This window comes from Amblyomma mixtum, chromosome 6 (genome assembly GCF_055824585.1).
Source record: "Amblyomma mixtum isolate Tamu chromosome 6, ASM5582458v1, whole genome shotgun sequence".
In the NCBI taxonomy this organism is placed as follows: domain Eukaryota; kingdom Metazoa; phylum Arthropoda; class Arachnida; order Ixodida; family Ixodidae; genus Amblyomma; species Amblyomma mixtum.
Genome location: NC_143017.1, coordinates 85,179,505 through 85,192,063, shown reverse-complemented (window position 1 = coordinate 85,192,063; position 12,559 = coordinate 85,179,505). Strand labels below are relative to the sequence as shown.

Sequence of the window (12,559 nt, the reverse complement as noted above, 5' to 3'; positions counted from 1 at the left end):
ATCTATTTCCTGTCCACAATGACGGCACTGTGTATTTCATTAACAGAGCTGTTAGTAATACACAGCGTATAGTGATCCCAATTTAAAACAGCGACTTTTCAGTTACGAATAAATGCGCAAAAATCAATTAGTCTGTCAATCAGTCGGCATGTCGACCAGTCTGTCGATATAATTTCAGTACTCGGGTAACACTGCAACAAACAGCTACGTTGAAGGAATCATAGTTTTCGGTGAGCCTCATCGCACTTATCTATTTTTCAGCACTTAGTTTGCTTTTGTACTCTACATCCTTGCCTCATAAATAAACAAACTTTGTTCTGAAGTCCTTCAGCGCAAGCAGACGGCAGGCTGTTTGACTTGCTTGGTTCAAGCTTCATTCAACGAACGAAGATAAGTGCAACGCCTGAAGAAGATAAAAAAAAAGAAGAAAACTTGATCGTCACATATATCGGGGCCGAGCGCTCCCTTTGAAATGCTTCACCTCGCGAAAGGGAGCAATATTGATCTTCGAAACCCAATCCGTCAATCTGAAATCTTTCTGGCATGCTTCTTCTAATGCGGCTTTCAATGGAGTCTTTTCGCTCAGCTGAGATTATAGCAAACCGATAAAAAGAAAGCAAGAAATGACGCCTGTCTTTCCTCGTCTTATTTAGAAGAGTTTTCTGGTAAAGCTTATATATTTACAGAAAAAAAAAATGTAGCTATTGATTTCCTCATATTTATTCGCTGGAACCCGCCTTTTCACCCCAGAAAAGGTTAAAAAATGACGGGGAAAAGGGAAAGCGATAGGAGCTCCATTCAGTTGGCTTCCTCTCGTTTTCATGGAAGCGCGGCCGGTTTGCGTCTACGGCGAGATACGAGAGCGGGAGCCCGAAAGTTGGACCGGTCGGCCTCTGGGCGGAGGGGACACATTGCACGCTCTTCAGATGAGACGCGCCTCAGAAGTGGGCCAGATATGCCGAGGAAAAGGAAAAGTCAAATAGTGCTGAAAAGAATCCGCAGGCTCTGGCTTCAGCGTTCACTCCGAGCAAGGGCCCACCAAGCGCGGATGGAGCGGGGGGGTTGGGTAGCGCGAGGGCGCGCCGCGGGCTGCAACAATACCAGTATGCCTGACCGCTGCTCGTGCTTATCACATCTCCGCAGCCGGCCTCCCCTCTCTCACCAAAATGGGTGGTGGCTCTCGATGAGAGCAAAGCCGTGGTTGCCTCTGTGGTGCTCGTTGAGCCAAGCTCGCAAACGCAAAAAAAAAAAAAATCTATTCCATCTCTGTGTTTGCGAGTCGATTTGCTCTTTTTATCGTTCTTGTAACGTGGATCCTTTGTGAGGCAAGCTAAGCTCAGTCGCTATGTTTTCACTGGTCTCATTGGATGACCACTCTGCTGAGCGACGCTTGTAGACTCAAAGGAACTGGAAACGTCGTTACCAAAGAAAAATAGCGTTTATTCCACTGACACTGTATAGGACACACGTTTCTTCGCATTTAATATCCGGAATAGTTGCTGTTGCATTATGTGAACTTATAAATTTAAAACAACGCATTAAAAAAAGAAGTGCGATACATGAGCGGAACAAGAAGTCTTGCTTCGAATTATTTTGATAGAGAGATCGAACGAGCTTCAGTGCATCACAAAGACGGTAATCTGGGGCAGTATGACTTGTATGGTATCTGAAGCAAACATAAGCGCGTCGTTGGAAGAGCAGGTTTATTGAAAATGCAAGCCCTTCAAAGAACCTCCGGCTGAATTAGATCTCATATGTTCTTTTTTCTTTGCGATGGATAGATTTCTACGTTATAAACTGGCGTGTCGTGGCTTCAAGGGGCGAAAACAATGCATTTCGCTTGCGACAAGTGGATTCCTCCGCACTCGCAAACAATCCTGACGATAATTCCTTCCAAAGAAAGACCCGTCAAGAAAATCGCGCTTTTTCTTTCATTACCCACCGTTCGGCTCTGCCGCACTGGATTGAGGAAAATTAAGGAAGGTTCAAAAAGAGCTCCGGTAAGAATATTGCCCGTAAAGCAGGGGAAAATTCTGGCGCTCCGACGAGCTCTGAGTACCTGACCAAAAAACGGCAGCCTCAGGAGAGTTACAAGGCGAACGTCAAGCGGATGTTCGACGCAGGCGCCTGAGGCTCCCAAGAGCAGACAGGCAATACAAAACAAAACTGGCGACAAAAGTAAACGCGAATCGCGATGAAAACAAAATCAAAAGAATTTGCCTTGCGGAAGGGTGAAAGGGAAAAGGGAAGGATTCTCCAGAAAGCGACACCCTAGGCGCTCTTGTTACACCTTTTTCTTCCTCCCTGCGCTCACCATAGCTTCCTACCTTTCGTGTGGGAGAACTGATAGGGAATAAAAAAAAAAGAAGAAAACACATCGAGGGATAGCCAGACCAAAAAGATAGAACAGACCAACGAGAGGGACTGCGTGAAGGGGCCAAAAAAAGAGAGAAAAAGAGAGTTTTCTCCCACCAGCAGCACCCTCGGCGTTCTTCTGACATTATTTTTTCCCCGCACTCCCCACAATCCCCACCTCCCTTACCTCATGGCGGCTGGGCAAGCCGGGCGTACCTCGGACCCAGTCTGTGTTCATTACTGCTGGGCGGACACCGAAGACAGGCGGCGAGGCCCAGCGAGAGATGAATGAACGCGCGGTCCGGCCGTGACGTACGTGAGCCGCGTGTGTATCGTCGGCCGCTGCCCCGCAGCCATCCCGCCAGTATTCCCACTCCTGGCGCGCGCCTAACAACCGAAGACGACGAGGAGTACGCCGACCGGCGTTCCGAGGCCCGTAGGCGCACGAATAGTCACCCAGCTCCCCCCATCCTCCCCGCCTTACTTCTCGGCGCACTTTCATCCAGTCTTCCACCACTGTGATGATAGCGAACGAAAATAAGTCGACTCCCAGGGCCGTTTGTTTATCAGGCGGGCCCAGACCACGCGCAAACTACTTGTACACTCATTTTGTTCATCTCGTCCGAATATCCCAAGCCGAATTCGTTGAGGGTGGTAGGTAGGGTTAGCTTTGTGCGCTGTAATAGTATTACGCCCCTAGTACAACGAGGTGCAAGAAAAGTTGGCAATGTCTGGATATAGGAAAGGTCCTGGCGTTCGGCAGTTCCTGGGAGTTGTTCTCACGCACGCAGTCAAAGCTCTATAATTACTAGGATTCCTGCGGGCTTTTTAAGAAATCGCCCAGTTCGCTCCAGTTCTTTCAAGGCGAGGCTAAGAGTAGTGAGCGTAATTTGGAGTCATTTTATGCGTTATTTCTGCTATTAGCATGCTTATTCAACACCGTTACTCGCGGCAGCTGGGCTTTTCAGCCAGAGAAAAAAAGAGTTTAAAAGCAGTTAAAGAAAATTCTCTAGGTATAGCCCACTTTTCACTCGATCAAAGCGTCAACAAACGCGCACAGTTCGGAAAATGACAGTATTTGTGTCCATAGCTGGAATGTTACAGTTACGATGAATATAGACGCCTTTTGGTCCGTATAGCTAGGAACAAGTGCAGTGAAGCCACTAATAATTACTTGCCTACTGAGAGGGAAACGTCTCTTCCCTGACATCGGAAGCAGTGTTCTCATCTGGCCCGAAGGTACATGTACTAACTCTGTTCTTTCAATATTGTTCAGAAGATTCTTAACGTTTCGTGGACTATTCCCGCGCACTGATGTAAATTATGAAAGCGCTGATTGCTCTCTTTCCAAAAAGTTTTAATTCATGGCTAAAGCATTTCACATTGCTGGGTTGTAGTCACAAAAGTGGGAAATCAACAAACCAGCTGTAACATCTGAAGAGCTTAGATACGTGAACATGTAGGGTGTCCCTTTACCCTCGCAAGTGATATACCTTGTGTTTGAAATTCATTACGGATTACTGTTTGAGAAGGCGTGAAATACACTTCGGTTTGATCTTTGCAGGATTATTTTGCGCCAGTGTGAACAATATTTGCGTGATATATTGCAATAAAAAAACGATTAGTTGGGTAAATATAACTAACCAACTAACAAATTCCGTACTTGTGGCACACAATTATTAAGCGAAGCGTAAGACGCTCAGCGCCGAAGGTGAGCGCCGTTTATAAAATTTATCAATCGGCATCGCGGTTGGAAATACCGATTGCGAAAAAAGCGCTCCGGAAAGCTCACTAATTAAGCTTTGGCGCCATGTTCATTGCTGAAATAGCCTCCTTGCGGGCGGTACCATCACGAAAATCCCCTCAACATCTTCAGCGTCTGAAAAAGACGTAAACGCCGCTTTTATATGGTTCAGTCGACGCCATTTTTCAACACGCAGAGTTGAAAAGCCAACTTGAAGAGATTTTAGAAGGTTTCTTTCTTTATTATTCATGTTCGACAACGCGTATCGCGGTGCCTATTCTGAAATATTAAAAACTTACTGACCTTTGATTCTGAGGAGCTTCAAGTTCAATATTTAACATAAGACCTTAAACAAAAATAAACAAGCTGATTAGTAATTTCAGCGAATTATTTGTCTTTTTTCTGCACTCTGCGACGTAAATATTGCTTACTCTACCATGCATTCAACCTCCAGAGACTGCACTCAAGTATGTTTCATCGCCATCGTCACTGTCATAATCATCAGCCTGACTACGCCCACTGCAGAGCAATGAATGGCCTCTCCTATATTTTTCCAATTAACCCTGTCCTTCGCCACCTGCAGCCAGGGTATTCCCGCAAACTTCTTAATCTCATCCGCCCACCTAACTTTCTGCCGCTCCCTGATCCCGTTGCCCTCTCTTGGAATCCAGTTCGTTAATCTGAAGAACCATTGGTTATCTTGCCTTCGCCTTAAGTGCCCTGCCTAAGACCATTTTTGTCCTCTTTACTTCGACTAGAATGTCATTAACCCGTGTTTGTTCCATGACCCACAACGCCCGCTTCTCATCTATTACCGTTGCAACGACCATCTTTCTTTCCATAGTTCGCTGTGTTGTCCTGAACTTAAGCTGAACCCGTTTCGTTAGCCTCCACGTTTCTGCCCCATAGGTGAGTACCTGAAAGGTGCAGCTCTTATACAGGGTGTTTCACCTAAGACTTTCTGCAATTTTTAAAAATAGCCTATTTGAATTAGATGCCCGCTTTTTCTGGCATTGCATTGTCGGTGGTGTAGTACATCATAATGCAGCTAAGACGTGCTAACTAGCAGGCTCGCTAACCAATATTTAATAGTTAACTTTTAAACTATTACCCTTGCGCTCCTTAATTATTGAGAGGCATGTAGCCCACCGTAAGTATTGTCCATATCCGTTTTTACAATTTCGAGAACGCGATTATCCTCGGCGCTGTGGCCCAACAAATTTTGGCTATTTCGACGAGTTAGGTACCCTGGAGAGGTTGCTTTGCCTGCTAGCTTCTCAAACCGCATGTATTTTGGCGCGATGTAGGTGAAATTTGTTGGGCCACAGCGCCGAGGATAATCGCGTTCTCGAAATTCTAAAAACGAATATGGACATTACTTACGGTGGGCTACATGCCTCTCAATAATTAAGGAGCCCAACGGTAATAGTTTAAAAGTTAACTATTAAATATTGGTTAACAAGCCTGCTAGTTAGCACGTCTTAGCTGCATTATGATGTACTATACCACTGACAATGCTATGCCAGAAAAACCGCGCATCTAATTCAAATAGCTTATTTTTAAAAATTGCAGAAAGTCTTAGGTGAAACACCCTGTATGCTTTCTTTCGAGGGATATTGTTAAACTGCCAGTCTTGATCTGAAAGAACCTGCCGAATGTACTCGAACCAACTCTTATTCTTCCAGTTATTTCGCTCTCGCGATTCTAATCTGCGGTCACTACCTGCCAAATCTGCGGTCAATACCTGTACCAGTTCCAGTACCTCTCTACCATTTGTAAACTGCTGTTTTTTCCAAGACGGTTGACCATTACTTTAAATCTCTGGGTATTAATTTTCAGACCCACCATTGTGCTCTGCCTATTTAACTCATTGATCATGCTTTGCAGTTCATCACCTGAGTGACTTAGCAAGGCAATGACATCAGCGAATCGCAGATTGCTTAAAAATTCTCCATTTACTCTAATACACACGGATAAACGAGGTATAGTAAGCTTTTGTTTCACTCCAGGACTACAGTTGTCGCTGCTAAAGGTAAACAAACCTTTCGGAAAGGCAGTGCTCTAGCCGACTGGAACCAATAGACGCTGTTGAGAGTCGTGTGGCCTAGTTTGCAGTATATATTTTTTCATCTCTAGAGTAATTAATTAGTAAAGCTAATTATCTAACTTTTTGTTATTGTCTTCGGAAATAGAGTCAGTTCAGAAGATTAAAGCAGCTGGCTGATGTGTTTGCACGGAAGCGTCATTTAGAAAAAAACAGCCATTTTCGGCTGCCTTAAAGGATTACTCGTACTATACAAAATCGTCTGCATGGCAGTGGTTTAAGGTGCTACCCGTGGACGTGCAGGACTTAACAAAACCTACAAAATGAAGAACCCAAGGCGTAATGGGTAGATGATGCATGTGTGTGTGAAGGGAAGGGGTGACAGGGGGGCTGCTGGAAACGGAAATCCACGTCGCTTCCAATATCGGCAGATCCACGCACGGAGCGTGAAATATGGAGCCTCCATCGCCGTCGCCGGTACTCGCGCAGCCGGGGCTCCGTGTCAAGAGGCGCGCATAGTTGATGGCTTCTCAAATTTGGTCCAGCGTGAATTGTGTATTCGCGCCGCTTCCGACCGACGCGCGACGGAGTGGAGCCGTACGCCTGAACACTAGGGGGCGCTGTATTTTTCATGGCTCCTCGCGGAAAAGGCAATCATTGTTGTTTGATGAGGCGCGCTTTTGGCAGCACCGCGCGTCGTATAAGTTCGATACGGTGGCGCCGCTGCCGGTGCCAAAGGAGATGAAGAGATGCGATAGTAGGGGAGCGAGTGAAGGTAGAGAGAAGGTCTCAGTAAAAGCGCCGTCACTCAGTCATAAAATGAAAAAAACAGAGAATTAAAAGAGAAAGACTCAAAAAGATCGGAAAGATTGGAACAGGAAGAAGTGACGCTCTGCCCGTTACGAGCGATGAAGAAAAAAGGCATGGAGAGAGAGAAAGAGAGAGAGGAGAAAAGAAGGGGAGGGCCAAGCGCTATTGTGCCAATCTCAACGTGATGCTCACTCGTGCATTCAGACATGCCTGGGATAGGCGCAAAAACAAATCTCTTCGGTGTAAAGTGATAGAAGAAAACAGCCTCCTCACCCTCCCTCCGGCTTCTTTTCATGCTCCTCTTTTTTTACCCTTTCATTTTTTGCCGAGAGGTGGAACAGAGGCTTGAACATGTAGCTCCTTGTTCGCGAAACTCACTGGCAGTGCGCCATTCGTCATAGGAGCCAAACAAGGCCGCTGGTTGGCCGGTCTCTTCATACGCAATGGAAGGGGGGGGGGGGGGGGGGGGGGCAATTATCGGATATAGATAAACTAAGAGAAAAAAATATGTACGGCAATGTCGCCTGTAGTGCTCACCGCTGCAAAAATATAAACCTGTAACTGACACCCCTTCAAGACAATGAGCAAAAATGCAGTTGTACCTATTAGCTTAATAGCGTAAATTAAGTATGCTCGAGAGTAACGCTTGTAAAGACTCAACGATTAGGTTACACGCAGCACAAATACACTTGAAAGTAGAAGGTTGGATAGCCGCTGTCGTTTCTCAGGTGTTAAACCATCGTACGCAACATAGGGAGGTAATGGACAGAGATTCCACCGGCGGCACGCGGTTGTCTCTTCTTATTATTTTTAATAATTATCTCTAAAGTAAAAAATGTTCACACTGCTAGTTTCCTGTCGATCAACACCACAACTTAAAAAACCTGCCCCGATATTTTGCCTAATTTCAATAACCGTATGTTTTCTACATGTTTTTATGCCACAACGAGCCCCTCATTTCCCTACCATAGTCTGCTGTGTTAGTGTACGGTTTTGTGCCCGTCTCACACAGGCACTTTCAATGACTACTCAGTCGAGAACCTTTGAGCGTCTCACTCGCTTACAAATTCCAATGAGTTGTGCCGCTGCTGCACGGCAAACTCGATCGCCGCCGAGAGAGTCCATTGTTTCGCGCAATGGTGTTGAGGTAGCCCCGACGCCCCCATGAAATTTGCAGGGATGGTCACAATCATCCCACTAGATTAACCTTAAACAGTTAAAAAAAGTTTTTATTTGTTGTAGTAGTATAAATAACTCTTGAAATTAACTTTATTGTTTTGGACAAGATTCGTAGCATTCATGCACTTTTGAGGAACCTGCTTGTTGTTTTTGTACCGCTAATAACAATGCTAACTTGAAGCGTTTTTCCGCCCGGACTACCATTTTTGTTAAAAATATGTTGTACATTTTAGAGATTCATAATTTTCAAAGATTTTTTGATTTTACTCTCCAGAGCGACGCTACGCGGGCTGACTGCCCAAGAGTGCACACAGCCGCTAGGAGGCCCCAAAATCTCGATAGAGTTCGGCGCTGCTTCAGTAACTCGATAACTATTGACTCGATCGCCATCGGAGCCGCCCGTGTTGCAGCGCTCAGTTGGCCTTTCAGTTTATAGAATATCGGTCCGAGATCCTTCAGATGATCACTCGACACGGGTACTGTATTTCGACATACCGGCTGCAGTCTTTTTCGGCGGGACTAAAATCGAGTGCATGCAGAAATTCACATCCCTCGGCATGAACTTTAAGCTTACGACGACATGAAATGCCGTCGTAGGTCTTAAGCCGTAGGGCGTAAAGGCGTAGGTCTTCATCACCCTTTCTAAATTCATAGGTATCGTCTCTCCCAATATATGGTTATTCTGGCCTTAAAAACAAAGCTTTACCTCTACTGCACATTCTTGTTCTCGTATCCGAGGTATCGTTATTTGGTGTGAGGAAATACTACCACGTGAAATATGCAGAAGCTTTTTCCTTAGCAGAAAGAAAATTGCTACGGGCCGTTACAAATGCCCCTACGACTCCCGAACACGCCCCATACGAGAAGAGTATAAAATTATTCCAATTAATAAGCTCTTTGAGCACGTTTACTTACTTTTATTAAAAGATCAAGGCATTAAATGATCGTTTTTTGCCTTGCATTATGGAACTTGTACCACACAATGCACTCCAAACAACTCTAAGCAGAAAAGAGTTCAAAGGGTGTAAACTGTCTTCCAGTGCACTCCCCTTCGAAAAAGAGAGTACGCTAGAGGACAGCGTGCTTTCTTTTAACTCCCACGTAGGAGTATTAGCGTTTAGAGTCTACGCAACCAGAGACCAAGAAATGTTTCTAATACCCCGTTGTAGAACTAGCTACGACAAAAACAAACGATATTTCCACACTACTCCCTATAGCAGTCTAAACAGAACGCCTTTTTCTGCCCCTCTTGAAGAGTTCATTGAGCAGGTCGTATTTGTGACTGTGTTAAAATTTACCGTCCTTGCTAAAACTAACCAAGTGGCGACGGCCGCAGCAGTGGACTCTCAGCCGAGCGGCGGCGCTGTGATCGCCGGCGCTGACGGCTGCTCCCCAGCTGCGAGTGTGAACTAGGTGACGTAAGCCCTCGCTCTCGCCCTCTTTCGTTGGATAACAAGATTGGCGGCCAGCAATTTGGGGCCCTTCGATGCCTGGTTTCAGCAAGTCCCTCTGGACTAGTTAGCACCGCGGATTGTTCACCACCCCACCTGCTGGAAATCGTCTATTGGAGGACGCAAGACTAGCTACGTTGGGACAAGTAGTTGCGAGCAAGCACTGTGTCCCCCTCTTCGTGTCTTCGTTTGCGAGCCCTTGAACTTTCCGTACTAGTTACTTTCCAGCTTTTGCCAGCCACTTCGGGATCTGCCGTCGCTGTGGACGCCAGGAGCTTACATTCGGTATTTCTGTACGTTCGCTGTCCTCATCGTGATACTATTGAATGATTATTTTTCCCAATGAAATAGACGAAATAGGCCTCGGAAGAAAAGCTACTAGGGTAGCTTGAGAGGTGCTCGAGGCCCGGTTGGGCAAGTTAGAAGATATAAAAATAAAAAAGAAAAGCAAGAAGCATATGAAGCACGTGGTAGCTTATTAGAGAACAGCAAAATTTCCGCTCAGCCAACAAATAAATAAAAATAAAAGCAGTAAACCACCAAAGACTGTCGAACAGTATGCAGCTCTCCGTGGCTTAAACTCATGTAAGTACATGTAAGTAACCCATGTAAGTACGTCCTTTCCATGTAAGTAGATAGAACGCGTTAGCAAAAATGGCGGCAAACCCTATTATGCATGCATAAGTTTGCTCTCGACATGAATAACTTTCTCTGGTAAGGATTTGAAAGCTATGCTAACGTTTGCGAAGCACTTTGAATTTGCACGCTATGTGGAATAATAGATGCTCCGCTTGTTATCCTGAAACAAAATTATGTGTTGCCGAATTAAAGCGAGTTCAGAACGGGAATCGTCATATGATTCCTCAATTAATGGGTACAAGATTTCCCCTGGCCTGGTGCTCGGCTCTTCTAGGGTGAAATGCTTGGGAAAAGGGTCTTAGACCAAATAGTTGCCTTGACGGATGAGTGATAAGTTCCCCCGCCAAGCAACCATAAGTCCGCCTCGTGCGGCATAAGCCGCAATTTGTGGCTCTTTTTTTTTCACTTCTCCCAAACGTACACCCCTAAAGGAAGCCGAGCGCCAGGCCGGGGGACGCTTGTACCCTTTTGACCGGTGGGTGCCCGGCGGTGGGTTGGTTTCGAACCACCCACCTCCCGCAGCCGAGACGGGCGCTCAAACCACTAGGCCACGACTGCGGTAAACCACTAGGCCACGACTGCGGTAAACCACTAGGCCACGACCTATATATAGCCTTAAGCAAAGTTTTTGTGACCTACTAATAAATCTAGGCTTCTTCTGCTAGAAAGGCGGTAACGCGAGCGCCTAATACTATTCAGGATTATTCTTACAAGTGCAACGGGTTGAAGGGATGTACTTTATCCCTCGTATATGTTCGTCCAAGTTGATCATTCTAATACAAGTGTCGAATCAAAATATTTATTTATTTATTCTTTTTTCTCAAAAGTACCTATGGTTAGAAAATGTTGCAGGCAGAGATTGTCTGAGCATTGAAATCCTATTTTCACAATACTCTATTAAAGCTTTTGTTTACTAAGCGTAATGTAACTTTTTTCCGTCTGTTAAGTCTACATGTTGAGACCGATGTAGTGTTTTATTCACAATTCTGTGACTATGTCGCCAATGGCTTGTAATTTTTTTATTAACACTCATAGCATTTCTTTTTATGTGCTGCCTATGGGCACGGTGGCATTTCAGGGATGTGGTCACGTAATCCGTTCCTCTTCATTCCGCAGTTGTGGATCGGTGTGCTGTTGGCCATCGCCAGCTGCTTCGCCGGGCCGCCTGTGCATGAAAAGGAGTTCGTCATCCAGAACATCACCGCCTTTCACGTGGATCCTGTGCTTCATCCGACGCCCTGGAATTTCATGATAAGACAGTCAGCGGCTACACGCACCGATGACAGCGTGCATGACCCAGGAACAGCGCCACCACATCACCAGCCTATAAATGACCCACTCAGGACCGGCGCGCCCACTGGGCACGGTGGCATTTCAGGGATGTGGTCACGTAATCCGTTCCTCTTCATTCCGCAGGTGAGGAAACGCTACGCAAAATGTATTCGTTCTAGTGATCCCTTTCTATTTCTGCTGCCGTGCCCACGGATGTGTTGGTTCTTCTATCGAGTTGCTCTGTACTTGAAAGAATTGTTAGTGCTGGATGGTGATATTGAAACAAATCCGGGTCCCAATAATGCACAACTTTCTAAACAACTGGAAGATATAGCTGCAGACATCAAAGAGATAAAAGAAAAACGGTTGACTGACATAGAAACTAAACTAGACGCAGTATCGAGACTGGAAGCCAAAATCGTTCTCTGTCAAGACCAGCTCGAATCTATGAATCGTGTAATTCAAAACCTGGAAAACAGAATAGATGACTTGGAAAACCGCAGCCGTAGATCGAACTTAATTGTTTACGGCTTCAAAGAAGAAGACGAGACTTCTGAGTCCCTGGAGCGTGATGTTAACCAAAAGATCATTCAAGACAAACTTGAACTCGCACCAGTTACCATAGAGCGCATTCATCGTTTGGGAAAACCTGCAGAGAACAAAACTAGGCCTGTTATATTCAAGCTCCTGGACTCTCGTCAAAAAACCGAAATTTTAAAGCAAGGACGTAAACTGAAAGACAGTGGTATATCGATCGGTGAAGACTTTTCATATAAAACAAGAGACATAAGAAGAAATCTCTGGAACAGTACCAAGCCGAACCGCGATAAAGGCGACAAAGTTTCATTAGTTTTCGACAAAATTTTTATCAACAGTCAAGCCTACGTTTGGGACTATGAAAAGAACGACAAGGTGCCTTTGCGAAAAAACTATCGTACGAAACAGACACGACCCTTAACGCCTTCAGTGGTGCAGTCAACTCCATAGATCACGCAATTCTAAGCCATGAAAAGGTCTCTGCTTCTAAATACCGATTTCCCAAACATAAACGTAATAGAGGTCACA

General features: G+C 45.4%; 2 protein-coding genes across 3 annotated transcripts in view; one reads left to right on the top strand and one right to left on the bottom strand.

Moving 5' to 3' along the window:
- LOC149339582 (neural cell adhesion molecule 2-like) overlaps positions 1-12,559 on the bottom strand; it is a 177,177-nt gene that overhangs the window by 126,521 nt on the left and 38,097 nt on the right. The gene's annotated exons all lie outside the window — the stretch shown is intronic.
- On the top strand, positions 11,303-12,517 carry LOC149339583 (uncharacterized). The gene has a single exon (XM_089550012.1). The coding sequence runs from the start codon at positions 11,303-11,305 to the stop codon at positions 12,479-12,481; it is 1,179 nt and encodes a 392-aa protein (XP_089406138.1). The 3' UTR covers positions 12,482-12,517.